Source organism: Aureococcus anophagefferens (assembly GCF_000186865.1).
Source record: "Aureococcus anophagefferens unplaced genomic scaffold AURANscaffold_3, whole genome shotgun sequence".
In the NCBI taxonomy this organism is placed as follows: domain Eukaryota; class Pelagophyceae; order Pelagomonadales; family Pelagomonadaceae; genus Aureococcus; species Aureococcus anophagefferens.
Genome location: NW_008705563.1, coordinates 2,011,141 through 2,029,794, shown reverse-complemented (window position 1 = coordinate 2,029,794; position 18,654 = coordinate 2,011,141). Strand labels below are relative to the sequence as shown.

Genomic DNA, 18,654 nt, shown 5'->3' with positions numbered 1-18,654 from the left:
ACCTGGACGACGGCCCGGACGCGGCGACGTTCCCCGCGCGCGACGACGACGACTCGACGCAGAACATGTCCTTCGTCGAGGACTTTTTGAGCCAGTGGAACGAGGAGGACAAGGTCAAGCAGCGCGACGTCGAGGCGCGGTTCGCCCAGTCGATCCTGGCGAACCTCTCCAAGACCGCGGAGGTCCGGTCGATGATGTTCGCGCTGCAGCTGTCGCGCGGGTCCCTGGCCCTGCACAAGGTCAAGAAGCGGTCGCTGGAGCCGTCGGCGGCGCCGCCGGACTTTGGCGACGGGACGACGGCGTCCATCACCGACGCCGAGTCCCTGAGGAACTTCATGCGGAACCCCGCCATGGCGCGCGCGGCGAAAAAGTCCGCCGAAAGACCGCGGACGTCCGACGGCCCCGCGCGGCGCACGGTCAAGTCCGAGCCCTTCGGGTCCGCGCGGCCCGACGCGCGCATCCTGCGCAAGCTCCAGCGGAGCTTCCAGCAGCCCGTGAGCCGCCTGTGGGACGCGCCGCCCATCGACCACCAGGTCGTCCACGGCGTGGACCTGTCGCCGCCCAAGTCGAAGCAGCTCTACCCCGGGGGCACGCCGAACTTCGGCGCGCCCTTCGGGTCCGTGGCCTCGTCGTCGCGGCCCGGCACGGCGCCCGCGGAGTCGCTCCGGCGGTCGCCGGGCATCTCGCCGCCGGAGCGCGCCGCGGTGCTGCCCGCGCACGACCGGCGGCGGCGCCCGTCCAAGTCGTCGATCATGCGCGGCGACGACGACGACGACCACGGCCGCCGGTCCATCGCGTCCGACCTGTCGTCGCTGACGGCCCACGCGCGCCCGTCGTCGCCAGTCGCGGAGGCGCTCGCGCTCCGGCCCCGGAGTCCGCTCCGGTCCAGCAACCGCGCGGGCCCGCTCTCCGGCGACGGCACGTGGCGCGACATGCAGGGCGACGACCGCTGGGGGCCCACGGTGCTCCGCTTCCGCAAGGACGGCGACTTTGGGCACGTCGACCGGTCCGCGGCGATGGTGAGCAGCCCGCGCGTCGTCCATTTGGACCGGTGCCGCGTGCGCTTCCACGCGCCGCCGCCGAAGCTCCAGGTGCCGCCGGCCCAGGTCGGCGTGACGGACGTGGCGCCCCAGAAGCTCTACAGCAACGTGAAGAAGGCGGAAGAGCTGAACCGCAAGGCCGAGGGCGCGATCGCGGGCATGACGGCCGCGAAGCTCACGGAGGAGGGCTACTACACGCACGACGACGACCTCGGCGACGACGACGCGACGGCGAAGCTCGAGGAGTTCAACAAGAAGGCCGGCCGGGGGCCGGGGGCGAGGGGCCCGCGGCTCTGCAAGTTCGACCGCACGCCCGGGGCGCGCGTCTACAGCGGCCTCTTCCAGGAGTACACCTTCGCCCACGCGCCCGGGGAAAAGACCGCCGACGTCCTCACGCTCGGCGACGGGGGCGAGTCCTACGAGCACTGCTACCTCTACTACCAGTCCCACGTCGTCGCCGAGGCGTCGGATCCGGGCGTGGCCGTGCCGCCGCGCGCGCCGGGCGCGCTCGGCGAGCTCTGGCAGGCCGCGCCGCCGACGCAGCCCCCGGCCGTGCCCGACGGCGACTCGAACCCGCGGTCCCACAACCCGCTCATGGACGCGCTGCCGGAGATGAAGCGCCACGCGCTCGTGTTGTGCGCGTCGTCGGGCGTCTACGGCGGCATCCCCGCGGAGCCCATGACCGTCCACGTGAAGCAGCACGCCAAGGCGCCCGAGCCCGAGCCGGAACCCGAGGCGGCGCCCGAGCCCGAGCCGGAGAAGCCCGCCTGGAAGCTCGAGACGTCCATGTTCGCGCCGCGCCTCAAAGAGGCGGACAGCCGCCAGTTCCTCGACGCGGAGAACGTCCTGGCCAAGGCCCTCGCCTGCGACTGGCGCATGGTCCTCGCCGAGGACCGCTTCCACAAGTTCGTGCGCAAGATGGACGAGGGCGTCAAGGGCGGCGAGTCCATCGACGACGAGCTCGAGGACATCCGGAAGGCCTTCGCGGGGCGCTACGCGACGGTGCTGCGCCTCTTCGACTACTACTGCGCCTGCTCGTCCATCCTCACTAAGGCGGCCTTCAGCATCTCCCAGAACTCCTACAACCTCATGCTCCAGGAGACGGGCATCCCCGACGAGACGACGGCGTGCACGTTCGACGAGTGCAAGAAGGTCTTCATCGTCTGCAACTTCGAGGCGGACAAGAAGAGCGAGCAGAGCGACATGAACGAGGACAAGGCGCTCATGCGCTACGAGTTCATCGAGTGCCTCGTGCGCATGGCCCACGCGCGCTTCAAGAAGGACATCGACGACGTGTCCGAGTGCGTCGACGCGCTCTTCGACGACGTCGTCCTGCGCAACGTCACGCCGGAGTCGATCCTGGACACGGACGACTTCCGGCGGGACCGCTTGTACTTCGAGGAGGTCGAGGACGGCTTCAAGCCGCACCTGAAGCCCCTGCGCATCGTCTACGACAAGTACGCGATGCTCAAGCCCGACGGCGGCCGGCCGAGCTTCAGCCTCATGGAGTGGGTCACGGTGCTGAACGACGGCCGGCTCATCGGCGACGAACTGACGGTGCGCGAGGCGCGGCTCTGCTTCTTCTGGTCGCGCATGGTCGTCGCGGACGAGGTCAAGAGCCGCCACAAGTTCATGACGCTGTCGTGGGTCGAGTTCCTCGAGGCGTTGGCGCGCGTCGCGGACATGACGAACGTCCCCACGGACGAGATGGTGGCGGACTGCGGCGCCATCAACATGATCGACTACGAGTTCAAGGTCCAGAAGATGCTGCCCGAGGAGCGCGAGAAGTTCAGCGAGCGCCGGCCGTCCGCGGACCTCCTCGCGCCGAAGACGCGGCCGCTCGGGAACAAGGTCGACAAGCTCTGCAAGAGCCTCCTCGGCTACATCTCCTGCGCCCACAACGGCGTCATCCAGCACGGCGGCAAGCGCGCGCGGCTCATCGGCACCTACATCACCGAGGCCCAGTTCAAGGAGATCATGTAAAAAGTGGTGTTTTTAGAAAAAGAAGGGGTATTACGCGTCCTCCGGGCACGCCCCGCGCTCCTCGATGTCCAGCTCCTCGAGCGCGCTGCGCATTGCCGCATAATATGGGTCGTCGACGCCGCCGTTTTTGATCCTGAACTCGTCCAGCGTCTGCAAAAGCGCGGCCGCGCCGGTGAGCGGCTTCGGAGGCCGCCCGGCCTCGGCCTCCGTGCGCGCCTTGACCTCGGCCTCCACGCGCACCTTGGCCTCGGCGATCGCGCGCGAATATTCAGCGCGCTGTGAGTCGGGATACGCCCGTCGCATACAATCGATGATGTCTTTGAGCAGAACGTCATCGCGCGTGAAATCGTAAACGCCCTGAAGCCATGCGCTCAGATCCTCCGCGCTCAGAGAGCCCCTCGCGTACTCTCGCACGCCATGGACTAGATGATCGAAGCGCTCCGGCACCTCGGCCTCAATAAATAATCCGTGGGAATACACGCAGCAATTTCGCAGTATTTGCACTGAGTAAGTGTCGACCCCTTGCGGCAAATCGAGCTCCAGCAGCTCCACCGGGAGGTAATCTTCAACTGCTGCTTTGAAGGCATGGAAAGTGCGATTGTCCATGGCATCGTAGGCGATCTCAGGAAAGCTTTTGTCACGACGTTTGATGGCCTCCGGACAGACCGCGTTGAGCTTGTCGACGACTGTATCGCGCTCTTCCTTACTCAGACCGATTATATCACCAATGACCCTGTCAATTTCCTCGGAAGAAGGCTCGCGGTCCTCCGACTTGCTATAATCAAGACTCAATTTCGCGGTCGGCTCCGCGGCCGTCTTCTTCTTCTTCTTGTCGCCGCTCGACGCGTCCGGCGCGGCGCCGCCGACCTCGCCAAACGACGCGGCCGGCCATCTCCTTACTGGGAACTTCTTGCGGCACTGCGTCTGGTGCTCGCGCCAGTGATCGCGCTGGCCTGCGTCGGGGGCGCGCGGGGTCGGCGCCGGCGCGGCGGACGGCGCCGCGCGGGGGGTAGGGGTGCGCACATTCGAGAGAGCAGTAGACCTGCTCACGGCAACCCCCGCAGACCTTCGTCGAATTGGATGAGCCGCAGGCGCCGCAGACCCGAGGCTCGTCGAAAAATTTGACGGCCGCGTCAAGCGCCATCGCTCACCACCCTCAGTTTTGCGGTAAATTTAATGCGACCCTCAGTTTTGCAAAATTCGCCCGATGACCTACCGCGAGCACGGCGTGCACGGCGAGACGCGCGAGACGTCGCACGCAGCAAGAACCCAAGCACCCCCTCGCCGGCGCCCGACGCCGAGGCCGAAAGGATATCACTAGGGATTACGACGAGAGGGGCGGCGAACGAGACCCCCGGGCGGGCGGGCGCTCAGCGCCGCGCGCGGGCGAGGAGGTCCCACAGGTCGGCGGCGATGCGGTCCGTGGCCATGGGCTTGGCGGACGCGAGGGCGTTGGCCGACATGGCGTCGAGCGCGCGGCCGTCGCGGAGCCAGCCCGCGAGCGTCCGCGCGGCGGCGCGCGGCCTTTTGCGGAGCGCGCCGAACTTTTTGTCGACGACCCACTGGACGTTGCCCCGCTCCTGGCCCGGCAGGAAGCCCGTGAGGAGCACGGGCAGCCCCAGCGCCGCGGCCTCGGCGATGGTGCCCGGCCCGGCCTTGGTCAACAGCACGTCCGACGCGGCCATCCACGTCTCCATGTTCTTCACGAACCCTTTCACGACGACGGACACGCCCGGGAACTCGGCGGCCCAGTCGCGCTTCGCGAAGTCGCGGCGCACGCGCTCGTTGCGGCCGCAGATGACCACGAGCTGGAGCGGCTTGCCCGTCGTCATCGCGAGGCGGCTCAGTTCGCGCGCCGTCGCGTCGACGATCTTCGGCAGCGCGCCGAAGCCGTCGCCGCCGCCCGTGACGAGCACGGTCCGCGCGAAGTCGAGGCCGAGCTTGCGCCGCGCCAGGGCCTTGCGCAGGGGCCCCTGCTTCGCGCTGGACCGGCCGCAGAACGCCGCGCGGAGCGGCAGGCCGTGGTTCACGATTTTGCCGTCGGGCACGCCGTGGAACTTGCCGAGCTTCACGAGCCGCTGCGTCGGCACGAAGCAGGCGTCGACCCGCGAGTCGAACCACATGGGGTGCGCGCTGCCCAGGTCCGTGACGACCGTCGCGAAGACGACGCTCTCGTTCTTCCGGGCCGCGAGCCAGTCGCGCGCGGACAGCGGCACGTGCTGGCACATGGGGTGCACGGACACGATGACGTCCGGGTCCGCCTCCAGGAGGAGCGACTTGAAGCGCTTGCGCAGCTGGAAGTCGTGCACGAGCCTGCCCGGCGCGCGGAGCGGGTACGCGGCCGTGGAATACCAGAGGAAGCGCCAGAGCCAGGGCCGCTTGCCCATGAAGCGGTAGGCGCTCGGCGCCGTGTTCCAGGGGAAGACGCCGCTCTCGCTCCAGATGTCCATGAGCGTGACCTCGAACTTGCCCGGGTGCTGCCGGTGCAGCGCCTGCGCCAAGGCGTTCGCGGAAGCGCGGTGGCCGCCGCCCGTGTCGCTCATGAGCATGAGGAGCTGGATCTTCCGCGCGGGTCGGAAGCTGAAGGCGCCGCCCCCGCGCGCGACGGGCGTGGCCGTGCGCGCGAAGTCCTGCGCGTCGCCGCCGCGCGGCACGGCGAGGACCGCAGTGCTCGGCGACGCATCCCGCGGCGCGCGCTGCGGCTGGAGCGGCGTCGGCCCGAGCCGCGGCCGAGCGCCGACGGCGGCGGCGGCGCAGAGGAACACGAGGAGCTGCATGCTCGAGAGACGGCCAGCGGCTACGTGCGATAATGCGTCGATCTCATTGCGCACTGGCCTCAAGGACGACGACGCGCGTTGGCGTTCAACAAGCCGAAGTCTTCCTTTTGGCCACCGCATCGAGCACCAGCAGCCCACCTCTGCTGCGATAAATATCCCGCCGTCCCGACCCGCGTCCCGAACCCCCCTGGGGACGCCGCGGCGCCGGGGGGGCGGGAGGACGCCGGACCCGCCGTCAGGAACCGGGGGTCGACTCCGGATCGCCGCCGAACTCCCCTGCCCCACCCTTAACGCCGCGTCGAACGTTCGGCGAATCTCCGCGGCCCCGCGCGCAGGCGCCGCGCAGGATGTTCGGGTGCTGTACGGCCGCGGGCAGCGGGGAGCGCTCCGAGGCGATCAAGGTCGTCACGGCCGAGGCCGTCGAGGCCGTCCCGGAGACGCCGCCCTCGGAGCCGACGACGCCGCTCAAGGCCGAGGTCGCGGAGGAGGAGGCCTTCTCGCCGACGGCCTACGCCTACGACGTCTACAACTCCATCCCAAACCCCTTCTCTCCGGCGGAAGCGACGAAGTAGACGGAGCCGGGAAAACCGCCCTCCGCCCGCGGACGCCCGCGGCGCGCCGCTCCCCCTGTCTGTCTACACATGCCTCTTTTTCCCTTTTTTTTGCTGCTCGGGGTTTCGTGTCTGTCTCGAGGGTCGCTGCGTCGCTGCGGTGGAAGCCGTTCTTCGTGCGGCAGCGCGGGAGCGCGGGCGCGCGGGGCGCGGAGTGCGGCAAAGGGGAGGGCTTGGTACGAAGGCTTTTCGGGTAGAATTCTCGACCCTGCCCGACGCTCCGTGGGGCAGCCGCCAAAAAAGGGCCGGTCCGATCGCTGCGCGCCGCGCCCGATCGGCAAGGGGCCCCTGCGCGACGGTGCGTGCCGCGGTCCCCGGCCACGTCCCCGGCCCGTGCCCGGGCCGTGCCCGGGGCCCCGTGCCGGGCCCGTGCCGGGCCTCCCCGGCCCGTGCCCGGCCCGTGCCCGGGGCCCGTGCCGAGTGCCGGGCCCGTGCCGGGCCGCGTGGCCCGTGCCCGGCCCGTGCCCGGGGGCCCGTGCCGAGTGCCGTGCCGCGTGCCGGGCCCGTGCCGGGCCGCGTGCCCTGAGCGCATTTACCGTGCCGGAACCCCCGTGCCCGCCGTCCCCGCCCCCCGTCCCGGGGCCGGACCGTCGCGCAGGGGCCCGTTCGGCAACATCGTTGCGTTTAGTGCAACAATCTCACGCCCACTCGGTGCAATCGCAGCTCGACAGCTTCTACGGCGCCGCGATCATGCTCACCACCGCCGCCAAGCGAGTCGCCGGCCGCGCGCTGCGCGGCGAGGCGCGCGCCATCTCGGTGCGTCCACCGTCGCGCGCCGCCCTCATCGCCGCGAAAAGCCCGCGAACCCATCGCCGCGCGCAATCGACGTGGCCTGGTACAAACACTCGCTTTCCGTAGGGCGCGGCGCTGAACAAGCCCCTCGTCGAGACGGACAAGGAGCTCTACGACATCATCGAGATGGAGAAGGTGCGCCAGCGCGACTCGCTCGTGCTCATCGCGTCCGAGAACTTCACGTCGAAGAGCGTCTTCGACGCGCTCGGCAGCGTCATGTCGAACAAGTACAGCGAGGGCTACCCGAACGCGCGCTACTACGGCGGCAACGAGCACATCGACAAGGTCGAGATCATGTGCCAGAACCGGGCTCTCGAGTGCTTCAACCTCGACCCGGAGCAGTGGGGCGTGAACGTGCAGACGCTCTCGGGGTCGCCCGCGAACTTCCAGGTCTACACGGCGCTGCTCCAGCCCCACGAGCGCGTCATGGGCCTGGACCTGCCCCACGGCGGCCACCTGTCCCACGGCTTCCAGACGCCGACGAAGAAGATCTCGGCGACGTCCGTCTTCTTCGAGACGTTCCCCTACCGGCTCGACGAGTCGACGGGGCTCATCGACTACGAGGCGCTCGCGGCGAACGCGGCGCTCTACCGGCCGAAGATGATCATCGCCGGCGCGTCGGCCTACTCGCGCCTCATCGACTACGACGCCATGCGCAAGATCTGCGACGACAACGGCGCGTACCTGCTCGCGGACATGGCGCACATCTCGGGGCTCGTCGCGTCGGGCGTCGTGCCGTCGCCCTTCGACACGGCGGACGTCGTGACGACGACGACGCACAAGTCCCTGCGCGGCCCCCGCGGCGCCATGATCTTCTACCGCAGGGGCGCCAAGGCCGACGGCACGGAGTACGACTTCGAGGAGGCGATCAACTTCTCCGTCTTCCCGGGCCTCCAGGGCGGCCCCCACAACCACACCATCGCGGCGCTGGCGACGGCCCTCAAGCAGGCGACGACGCCGGAGTACAAGGCCTACCAGGAGCAGGTCCTGGCCAACTCCAAGGCCATGGAGAAGCGGCTCGGCGACCTCGGCTACTCGCTCGTGTCCGGCGGCACGGACAACCACCTCGTGCTCGTGGACCTCAAGAAGAGCCGCAAGATCGACGGCGCCCGCGTCGAGGCCGTCCTCGAGCTCGCGAACATCGCCCTCAACAAGAACACGGTGCCGGGCGACAAGTCCGCGCTCACGCCGTCGGGGGTTCGCATCAGGGCAGCACAAGAGAGCGAAATTCCCAACTTCAAAGGCTCCCATCTCGGCCGTTTTCCACTCGTTTCGGCTAATTTTTGGACGAGCGATCATCTCTCGGAACGGTCTCGACGCGTGGATGTTTTTCTCGTGACGCGCGCGCGCGGAACATTCACGTTGAAGCGACGTTGAATCACCCTTGTGCTGCCCAGGTTCGCATGGGCGCGCCGGCGCTGACGTCCCGCGGCTTCGCGGAGGCGGACTTCGAGACCGTCGTCGACCTCTTCGACAAGGGCGTCGCCATCGCCGTCGACGTCAAGTCCCAGGGCGGCAAGCTCAAGGACTTCCGCCGCAAGATCACCGAGGGCGACAACGCCAAGGCCATCGCGGACCTCAAGGCCGAGGTCGCGGCCTTTTGCGGGGGCTTCCCCACCGTCGGCTTCTAGGCCGCCGTTGTTTCCGATTCGAACCTACCTAAGTGTCCCAAGGTACGTTTCTTTTTTGGGTGGAGGTGTGGTGCGGCGGAGCGTCGTCGATGGTCGATCACGACTCGATGGGCCGTCGAGATGAAGTCGCGCAAGCCTCGCGCAGCTCGCAGTTGAAGCTCGCATCGCAGCCAAGACGCGTAGCCTCGCCCGACGACGCCGCCGCGCGCATCGAGCATGGCGACCATGATCGCGCTGCTCCTCTGCGCGCCGGCGCTGGCGCGCCTGCACCCGCAGCGGTCCCGCGGCCCGCTGGGCGTGCGCGGCGGCGCCGAGTCCCTCAAGGCCGAGGTCTTCCCGTCGCCGGAGGAGGGCGACGACGTCAGCCCGCCCTACGCCGTCACCTTGTCCGACGAGAAGATGGACGAGCTCGGCATCTTCGACGGCGACGTCGTCTGCGTGTCGGGCAAGGCCCACAAGACGCTCTGCGTCGCCGCGAGCGGCGCGACGCCCGCGGGCGCCGAGGACCTCGCCGGCGCGTGGTGCGCCATGTCGCGGAACGCGCGCGGCAACTGCCGCGCGCGCGTGGGCTCGGACGTGAGCGTCGGCGCCGTCGACGAGGGCGTCGCGGCGGCGACGGTGGTCCACGTCGCGGCCTTCGCGGACACGCTCGGCGCCGCGGGCTTCCCGCGCGACGGCGTCGACGGGTCCGACGTCGCCGCGCGGTGCCTCGAGCCCTACTTCGCGAGCGGCAACGTGCCCGTCGTGCCCGGGGACCACATCGAGTGTACGGTGGACGGCATCGCGGGCAACCGCGCCGTCGAGTTCGTCGTCGTCGACGTCGACTCCGCGTTCTGCGAGAGCGACGGCCGAGGCGGCCGTCGTGCCCGAGGCGGGCTGCGAGTTCGCCGTCGCCGCGGAGCCGCTCATGCGCAGCGACGACGACCGCGACGACGAGGTCAGCTACGACGACCTCGGCGGCATCGCCAAGGCGCTGGCGACGGTCCGGGAATTGGTCGAGACGCCCCTCAAACGGCCCGAGTTCTACGAGAAGGTCGGCGTCGCGCCGCCGCGCGGCGTGCTCCTCCACGGCGCCCCGGGCTGCGGCAAGACGTCCATCGCCCGCGCCGTCGCCGCGGAGACGGGCGCCTACTTCTTCCTCATCAACGGCGCGGAGATCCTCTCGAAGCAGGCGGGCGAGGCGGAGGCGAACCTGCGCAAGGCCTTCGACGAGGCGCGCAAGCACGCGCCGTCGCTCATCTTCCTCGACGAGGTCGACGCCATCGCGCCGCGGAGCGACGGCAAGAAGGCCGGCGGCGACGAGCGCCGCGTGATCCGCGCGCTCTGCGATTTGATGGACGAGCTCGAGCGCGACCACGCGAACGCGGCCGTCGTCGTCCTCGCGGCGACGAACCGCGTCAACGGCGTCGACGGCTTGCTGCGGCGCTACGGCCGCTTGGACAAGGAGGTGGACATGGGCGTGCCCGACGCGGACGCGCGGCTCGACGTCTTGCGGGTGCGGACGCGCGACGTGAACCTCGCGGACGATGTGGACCTGGAGTTGCTCGCGCGGGACACGCACGGCTTCGTCGGCGCGGACATCGCCCAGCTCTGCCTCGAGGCGGCTTTCGAGGCCATCCGCGGGGCCTACCCGGCGGGGTCGCCCGAGCGGTCCGCGCTCCTCGCGGGCTACGGCGAGGACGCGAAGCTGTCCATCTCCATGGAGCACTTCCAGAAGGCCAAGGACCGCGTGAACCCGTCGGCGCTCCGCGAGACGGCGGCGTCCGTGCCCAAGGCGTCCTGGGCCGACGTCGGCGGTCTGGAGGACGTGAAGCGCGAGCTCAAGGAGACGGTGGAGTACCCCGTGCAGCACGCGGCCAAGTTCCGCCAGTTCGGGCTGCCGCCGTCCAAGGGCGTCCTCTTCTACGGCCCGCCGGGCTGCGGCAAGACGCTGCTGGCCCAGGCCGTGGCCCACGAGTGCGGCGCGAACTTCATCTCGATCAAGGGCCCCGAGCTCCTCACGATGTGGTTCGGCGAGTCCGAGGCGAACGTGCGCAACCTCTTCGAGAAGGCGCGCGCGTCCGCGCCCTGCATCCTCTTCTTCGACGAGATCGACGCCATCGCGAAGGCGCGCGGCTCGGGCCAGGGCGGCGCGTCGGAGGCGGGCGACCGCGTCATCAACCAGATCCTCACGGAGATCGACGGCGTCGGCGCGCGCAAGGATGTGTTTGTGATCGGCGCGACGAACCGGCCCGAGGTCCTCGACGCGGCCATCACGCGGCCGGGCCGCCTCGACACGCTCGTCTACATCCCCTTGCCCGACGAGGCGAGCCGCCGCGCGGTCTTCGCGGCCGCGCTGCGCAACTCGCCCGTCGACGGCGCCGTGGATTTGGACCTGCTGGCCCGCGCGACGCCGGGCTTCTCGGGGGCCGACTGCACGGAGGTCTGCAAGCGCGCCGCGCGCCTCGCGATCCGCGACGCCGTCGACGCGGCGGCGAACGGCGCCGAGGGCCCGACGTCCGTGGGCGCGAAGCACTTCGAGGACGCCATGGCGACGGCGCGCCGGTCCGTGTCCGACGCGGACCTCGCCAAGTACGACGCCTTCGCCGCGAAGCAGAAGGTCTCCGCGGACGCGGCGCCGGGAAGCACGGAGGCGCCCAAGGCGTTCTCCTTCGACGACCCGGCGGAGATCGCCGCGGCGGAGGCCGCCGAGGAGGAGGAGGCCGAGCTCATCTACGACTAGGAAGGGGGGTGTCGCGCGCGTCGTAAGAGCTACTACTCAGCATCTAAGACGAGTGCCACGGAGTGGGGAGCTCGAGTATCACACCCAGGTGAAGTAGTGCTCGAGCGCGAGGCACGCGTCTTCGACGGTCATCTCTTGGTCTTCGTTCGGATCAGACCACACGAAGCTGAAGTAGAAGCGAGGTGGGTCAAGATCAGCATGGGACTCACCACGGGAAAACTCTCCTCTTACAGCAGGGAGGTAGTAGTGATCAGCTTGTACGCTCATGTGCTCGTGCCACCCACGGGTGTATAATCAATTGATATGTCATATCATAGAACATATAAACTGACTTGGCTTCGTCATAATCCCGATCCAGTTCATGATCCCGATCATCTGGCGGACCACAACCCAGCAGCGCTCGTTGCATGCCTTCAGACGAGCGTCGCGCGGCCATGATATTCACACAAATCTGACGGCGGACTGGGCCCCGGTTCAACCTCCCATGGGACCACACGTCATCAAAACGTTCAAATACGTCGTCGGGCAGGTTGAATTCGACGCCTGGCCCAGAAGTAGGAAAATGGGAGCCCCCAGCGCTTGTGAGTGAGCCCTTTCCCGCCCAGAGAGTTTCTGCGTTCGTGATTCGCCCATCAATATAATCGCGCACTTCGACTTCGAGAAAGAACGTGTAGTCGTCCAAGCCGCGGGTTGGTGCATTATATGTAGGCGGTGAAACTGTCATGCGCAGCTGGCTCTCGAAGAGCTCGCGCGGCGGCGGCAATTCGGTCGTCTCCGCGCCCTCGAACATCAGCGCGAGAATTGGGAAACGGCGCAGGACGAGCTGGTGTTTGAGGGCCGGCGATAGGCGCTCGAGACCGCCCCGAATCTCACTGCTTGCGGCGGCGCACGCGGAAAACTCACGCAGGCCCGAAAAGTTGAGTACTTCCAAGAGAACCTCGTCTGGGAGACCGTGACCGAGGCCCACGGCCCGCTTCGCACCCGAGGTCGCCCGCGGGCCGAGGTGCTTCGCATCGGCAACGTCAGGCGCGTCCATCCTGTCCCTGTCGGCGTGTGCTTTTTCAAAGCCCACGGCGCGCAAACAAAGTTTAATGCCACAAGCGACTCGATCGCCGACTCAGACCTGTGTCGCTTATCCAGGGGGGTTCGTGGGGTACCTTGGCGAGCCGAGCCAGGTGGCTCAGACCTGTCTTCGAGATCCCGAAGGCGCAAACACATCCATTAAAACGAGTCGGGCTCGAAGCCCGGGTACTCGGTCCCGCGGGGCGGGCACCAGCCGCGCTGCTGAAAGCCCTCCTTGCCCGCCGGGTAGGGCTTGAACTTGCCGTAGTCGCGGTCGTGCGTGTAGGACACGCAGCGCGGGTCCGGCGCGGCCTCCTCCTTCTCGAAGTTCTTCTGGTGCTGCGTCGCGCCCGGCGACTCGCGGAACGCCAGGCCGTGGTTCCAGACGATGAGGTTGAGGCGCTCGCCCCGCGTGATGTCGTCCGCGCCGTGGCGCTTCGAGCCGAGGTGGCAGACGCACGTGCCGACGCGGTGCTCGTAGGTCTTGCAGTGCTGGCGGTGGTCCTTGGCGCCGATCATGCCGCAGAAGACGAGGCCGCAGCCTTCGAAGTCGCGGCCGAGGCAGACGTTGAAGGTCACGTCGGAGTCGTCCGTGTGCACGTCGAGGTGCGGGTCCTCGTCGCCCCGGTACTTGACGATGAAAGAGTGCGTCGAGTCGAAGTCCGCCGCCGGGTGGCCGTGGGGGTGCGCCTTGAACAGCGCCTGGGCCAGCGGGCCGCAGACCTTGTCCTGGAGGGCCTTGACGAACGGCTCGAGGCCGACGTCGTTGACGATGACGCCGTAGTTGTTCATGGAGTTGGGCCGCGCGGCCGGCAGCTTCGACGCGTAGAAGGCGTCGACCTCGGCGAGCAATGCCGCCACGAACTCGGGCGCGAACAAGTCGAAGGCGTAGACGCCGTCGCACACAAAGTCGACCGCGCCCGCCAGCGCGGCGTCGCGCGCCGCGGGCGTCGCGCAGGTCGACGCCTCCTCGAGCGCGGCCGCGAGGCGCGGCGCGAGGGCGGACTTCGGGAGGAGCGGCGCCGCGAAGGGGCTCCCGCCGTCGGACGCGAAGGCCAAAGCGTACGCGTCCTTCTCCTCCATGTCCAAAAAGATGGGCAACGCGTGGCCCGAAAAGTCGCGGCGGTACGCGTCGATGACGCGGCGCTTCTTCATCTGGAGCGCCGCGAAGGGCCGCCAGGCCGCGGCGGCGTCCGGGTCCTCGGGCTCCCGGAGGGACCCGCAGAACGCCGAGAGGACGGCGCCGAGGTCGAACGTGGCCACCGGCGCGTCGTGCGCGTCCAAAATCGCCGCGTAGCCCTGGAGCCCCAGGCGCCGCGCGTGGTGGTTGTCGTTGTCGTCGTCGATGATCGACAGAGCGGAGAGCGACGCGACGCGGACGCGCGGCGGCGCCAGGGGCCACCGGCTGCCGAATACCAAACGGAACGCGACGCCGTCGGCGTAGGGCGCGTCGCCCCGGCAGACCGCGTCGACGAAAAAGGGCGCGCCGCCGCCCTCCCGGCGCTTCGCGGCGAGCGACGACGCGTCGTTGATCGACGAGCAGGGCTTCGGGGACGTGAGCGCTAAAATGAAGCCCGCGTCCTTGAGTTTCTGGATTCGAGGGTTCGAGGCCAGCGCCTGCTTTCAGCAGTTCCAGCGCGCCGCTGCCCTCGCCCGGGTCCTCGGCGTAGAAGGGGTCCTGGATGGCCGCGACGACGTCGCTCATCTTCGCGGCGCCGACGGCGTCGTCGGGCCCGAGCTTCGCCGCTAGCGAATTGATCGCCTCCGTCTTCCGCCGCTTCGCCGTGGCCATCTCGTGGTCGCGCGCGTCGCGGTGGAGCCGCCGCATCTCGCTTCTGCAGGGACGGCTCGTCCGGGTCGAGCTCCATGGCGGCGCCCAGATCGTCGTACGCGCCCTCCCAGTCCAACAGCAGCCGCCGCGCGACCGCGCGGCGGAAGAGCGCGCGCGGGTCCGTAGCGGCGATCTTGAGGGCGAGCGTCGCGAACTCCTCGGCGCGCAGCTGGTCGCCGAGCGCGCCGCAGGCCGCGGACGCGTTGAGGTAGGCCTTGCGTCGCGCGTCGTCGTCGGCGGCCGCGGCGACGGCCTGCTCGTAGAGCTCGAGCGCGCCCGCGGAGTCGCCGGCGTCGAGCTTCGCGTTCCCCGCGTTGCGCAGCGCCTCCGAGTCGTCGTCGCCGGCGGCGATCTCGACCTCTTTCTCGTCCATCTTGACGTCTTCTTTCTGCTCCTCCGTTTTGGCGTCGGCGGCGTCGCCGTCGTCCAGCATCGGGGTCGCGCAGAGGTTCCCTATGGTGTCGTGCGCGTCGTGGAGCTGCTCGTACTCCGCCGCGAGCGCGTAGCTCTCGTTGTCCTTGATCGAGTCCAGCGTGCTGAAGTGGCAGCTCCTCCACCCCACCTCTTGTTTGTGGACAGGACACACAAGAGCGGAGAAGCTTCGTGGCGCGTTGCCGGGGGTGCGGGCGCCGTGCTGACCTATGTGAACGAGCACAGCCGTGCCACGGGATCCTCCGAGACCGCCGCGAAAGCTCCGCCCTGCGCGAAGTCACGGCGACCGGGATTCGGGTTAGAATAAGCGCGCGGGGCTGGCGGACGCGGCGGAGATCCGCGCGGCGCACGCGAGAGGGCAAGACGAGCGAGAAGAAGCCGGCCATGCCGGCGTTGGCGACGGCGTTGCACTCGATCCGGCACGCCTCGCGCTTCGCCTCGAACTCCACCTCGCACTTGTCGATGCAGTCGAGGAGTGCGATGGAGCTACGGCCGCGGCGGGCGACGACAAGGCGACGATGTCGCTGGAGCCCGTCGCGATCATCCTCACGAAAGACGGTGAAGGTCGGGCCCCTCGGCGCGATCTTCCTCCAGAAGATCGCCTCCCGCATCCCCGCGGTCACGCGCCCGGGCATCGAGTTCGGCGTCGTCGACCAGCGAGCCTCGCACCCGGCGTGGATCTGGAAGGACGAGCGCGAAAAGTGGAGGTGGCTTTCCTGGACGCGCGTGATAGCCGGCGGAGTTTTACGAGGATCCCGCGCGCTACGGCGGGCGGGCACGCGCGCGGCGCCGCCGATCACGCGAGCCAATGGCGACGACCGACGATCTCGCAGTTTCAAAACACCAAGCTTTGCGACCTCCTCCAACCGACCGGAGGCACCCTGCGCGTCGACGCGGCCAGAGCGACCGCGCCGCAGTCCAGCAGCGCCTCGCCGCACCCCACGCGACGCACCAAAGACAGCACCGCAAAGCATGCACCGCTCGCGCGGCGCCAAGCTGCTCGAGGCGGCCAAGGCCAAGCCGCCGCCGCTCGCGGAGAACGCGCGGCAGCCGAGCGACGACGACGGCTGGGACCGGCGCGCGCGGGACCAGCCGCGGCGGCCGGCCGTCAAGGACGCGCGCGCGCGCCGCGAGGAGCGGCTCGAGCGCCTGCGGACGTCGCCGGCGCACGAGCCCGCGGCGCCGCTCGCGCCGCGCGCGCCGCTCCTGGCGCCGCGCGCGCCGCTGCTGGCGCCGCCGCGCGCGCTCCCGCCGGCGCCGCCGCCGGTCGTCGTCCGCGACGCGCGGCCCGAGCGGCCGCCGCCGGCGCCCGTCGCGCCGTTCCCGCTCGCGGACCCCGTGGTCCGGAGCCGGGGCCCCGTGCGGCTCGCGGCGGGCGGCGGCTGGCGCGGCGACACGTCGTCGGGCAACGTCGAGGAGATGTGCTTCGGTTTGGAGGAGCCCGTCGTCTCCGCGTCCGTCGCGCCGGACGGGTCGTGCGTGCTCTGCGGTTTCGGGTCCGGCGTCGTGCGGCTCTTCGACCTCGCGGCGTCGGCGAACGCGCACCCGGAGGACCGCTGGGGCTGCGCGCTCGGGCATTTGGGGGTCCGCGACGGCGCGGCGGTGCTCGTGCACGTCGAGGTGTCGAGCGACGGGAAATTCGGCTTCGCGGGCGCGCGCGCGGGCGGCAAGGGCGTGTCCTGCTGGGACCTGGAGTCGTTCCGCAAGCTCCGGGAGACGCGCGGCTTCGCGTCGTCGACGCTCGTGGCGACGCACCGGGAGGCGGACCCGCGGCTCCGGGGGCTGTGCTCCGTGGCGACGATGGCGAGCGAGGACCGCTTCCGGAGCTACCGCCTGCTCTCGGGCGTGGGCTACGGGTCCATGAGCGTCTGGGACGTCGTGCTGCCCGAGCACGGGTCGGGCGGCGAGGCGACGTGGTCCTGCGTCTTCCACGAGTCCGCGGGCGGGCCCGCGCTCCTCGGCGGCGTGCTCGCGGCCGACGGCTGCCGCGCGCTGACGCGCGTCGCGGAGAAGCGCGCCGCCGGCGTCCCGAGATATCTTTGAGAGAGACTTTTCACACGGGAACTCCACCGTAGGCCGCTGCGCGTCTGGCGGCTCGACCGGCCCTGGGAGCGGCCGACGCCGCACCACACGATCCCCGACACCAAGGGCGAGCGGGGCGCGCTCGTGCCGGGGAGCCGCTGGGAGGACATCGTCGACGACGACGACGACGAGGGGAGCGCCGCGCCGCCGCCGCGGACGACGAAGCGCGGCGCCGTCGCGCTCCTCGGCGCGGGCTGCGGCGAGCTGCGGTGCGCGTATCTCCGCGATTTGGCGCCCAAGGCGCCGCCGCCCAAGGGCGCGAAGCCCCTCCTCGCCGAGGTGCTGCCCCTGCCGGCGAAGGCGTCGGGGGAGACGTCGCGGTCGCGGCTCCGGAGCGTGTCGCACGTGCACGCGTGCGACGGCGCGCGCGTCGCGGCCGTGCACCTCGACGACGGCCACGTGGCTTTACTGCGCAACGACGACGGCGCGGCGACGCTCGTGCCCTGGCTCACGCCCCAGGGCGACGGCATCTCGCTGCGGGCGTCCGTCGCGCACGTGACGTCGGGCGAGCGGCCCTTGCTCGCGGACTCGGTGCTCACGGACCGGAAGAAGTTCTCGGACGTGGCCGTCGTGCTCGCCGTCTTCGACGCGACCCGCGACGCGGGCGTGTTGAAGGTCGGGCGGCTGGCGTCCTTCGACGCGAACGATTTAAGGGTCGGCGACGGCGACTTGGTCGTCTCGGACGACGTCGGCGTCTGCGACCCGGCCAAGGTGCGGAGCGGGGGCCGGTGCTGGGCCTGCGGCGACTGCGCGACGCACTGGGAGGAGTCGGCGCGCGACGCGCTGCGGCCGTCGTACCGCGAGGCCGAGCGGAAGCGGAAGCCCGAGGACGACGACGTGCAGTTGATCGAGGCGCCCGCGGAGAAGCCGGCGGCCGCGGACGGCCCGCCGGCGAAGAAGAAGACGAAGCAGGCGGCGCCGGCGTCGTTGCGGTCCGAGGTGCGGTCGTTGCGCGACGCGCTCGCCGAGCGGACCGCGGCGCACGAGGAGGACCTGCGGCGCGCGGACCGAAGGTTCGGAGAAGAAAAGAAGCTGCGCAAGGCCTGGAACGCGCAGCGCGCGGACTACGAGGCGCGGCTGGCGGCGCACGCGCAGGAATCGGCGTCGGCCGTCCGCGCGGTGTCCGGCGGCGACGACGCGATGGACGCCGCGGACCTTTCGAAGGTCCACGAGGCGCTCGTGGAGGCCCTGGCGAAGAACCGGGCGCTGACGGCGGCGCGGGCGGCCGCCGACGCCTTGGAGGAGGAGCGCAAGAAGCAGGCTTCTACGTGTGTGGTGTGCGCGGAGGCGGAGTCGCGCGTGGCGCTGGCGCCGTGCGGCCACATGTGCCTCTGCCCGACGGACGCGGCGCAGCTCCACGCCAAGGGCATGCTCCGCAAGTGCCCCGTCTGCAAGCAGCCCGTGACGGCGACGGTGGTGGTGCGGGAGGTGTAAGAACTGACGTAGTGCCTTCCTTGTCGTCGTCGCTTTTGACGACACGGCCGCCGCAGGGGGCTAGCACAGAGACTCGACAGCCTGAGGGGGTGGCATCGGGGTGCTCGCTCTCGGTGCTGTCTTACAGCGCGTCCGTATTCAGCACCCCTCCGCTCATGGCTTCCGGATCCGCCAAGGCACATTTTCCCCCGACGGCAGCAATTAATTTTGTCAACATTGAACGCCTCGCCACCCGCCCCCAAATAAATACCCCCGGC

At 69.8% G+C, this 18,654-nt stretch overlaps 6 protein-coding genes across 6 annotated transcripts in view; 4 read left to right on the top strand and 2 right to left on the bottom strand.

Moving 5' to 3' along the window:
- Positions 1–3,037, top strand: part of AURANDRAFT_70906 (hypothetical protein) — a gene marked incomplete at both ends in the record, with an annotated part of 6,684 nt that extends 3,647 nt beyond the window's left edge. Inside the window, one exon of the mRNA XM_009035679.1 lies at positions 63–3,037. Coding sequence (XP_009033927.1) covers positions 63–3,023 — 2,961 coding nt within the window. The remainder of the gene's footprint in view (positions 1–62) is intronic.
- A 1,368-nt stretch (positions 3,038–4,405) lies between these two features.
- AURANDRAFT_1716 (hypothetical protein) lies at positions 4,406–5,581 on the bottom strand (the record flags this gene model as incomplete). Its single annotated transcript, XM_009035275.1, has 1 exon — positions 4,406–5,581. A coding segment is annotated over one exon (1,176 nt), but the record flags the coding sequence as incomplete, so codon positions are not given.
- Positions 5,582–7,278: 1,697 nt separating this feature from the next.
- On the top strand, positions 7,279–8,834 carry AURANDRAFT_20758 (hypothetical protein; the record flags this gene model as incomplete). Its single annotated transcript, XM_009035680.1, has 2 exons — positions 7,279–8,400; positions 8,601–8,834. Coding segments are annotated over 2 exons (1,356 nt in total), but the record flags the coding sequence as incomplete, so codon positions are not given.
- A 378-nt stretch (positions 8,835–9,212) lies between these two features.
- Positions 9,213–11,421, top strand: AURANDRAFT_550 (hypothetical protein; the record flags this gene model as incomplete). The annotated part of the gene is made up of 2 exons (XM_009035267.1): positions 9,213–9,653; positions 9,688–11,421. Coding segments are annotated over 2 exons (2,175 nt in total), but the record flags the coding sequence as incomplete, so codon positions are not given.
- A 1,578-nt stretch (positions 11,422–12,999) lies between these two features.
- Positions 13,000–13,512, bottom strand: AURANDRAFT_14407 (hypothetical protein; the record flags this gene model as incomplete). Its single annotated transcript, XM_009035510.1, has 1 exon — positions 13,000–13,512. A coding segment is annotated over one exon (513 nt), but the record flags the coding sequence as incomplete, so codon positions are not given.
- Positions 13,513–15,853: 2,341 nt separating this feature from the next.
- AURANDRAFT_61805 (hypothetical protein) lies at positions 15,854–18,397 on the top strand (the record flags this gene model as incomplete). The annotated part of the gene is made up of 2 exons (XM_009035681.1): positions 15,854–16,815; positions 16,957–18,397. 2 exons carry the CDS (start codon positions 15,854–15,856, stop codon positions 18,395–18,397), a joined length of 2,403 nt encoding a protein of 800 aa, XP_009033929.1.
- Positions 18,398–18,654: the final 257 nt, after the last annotated feature.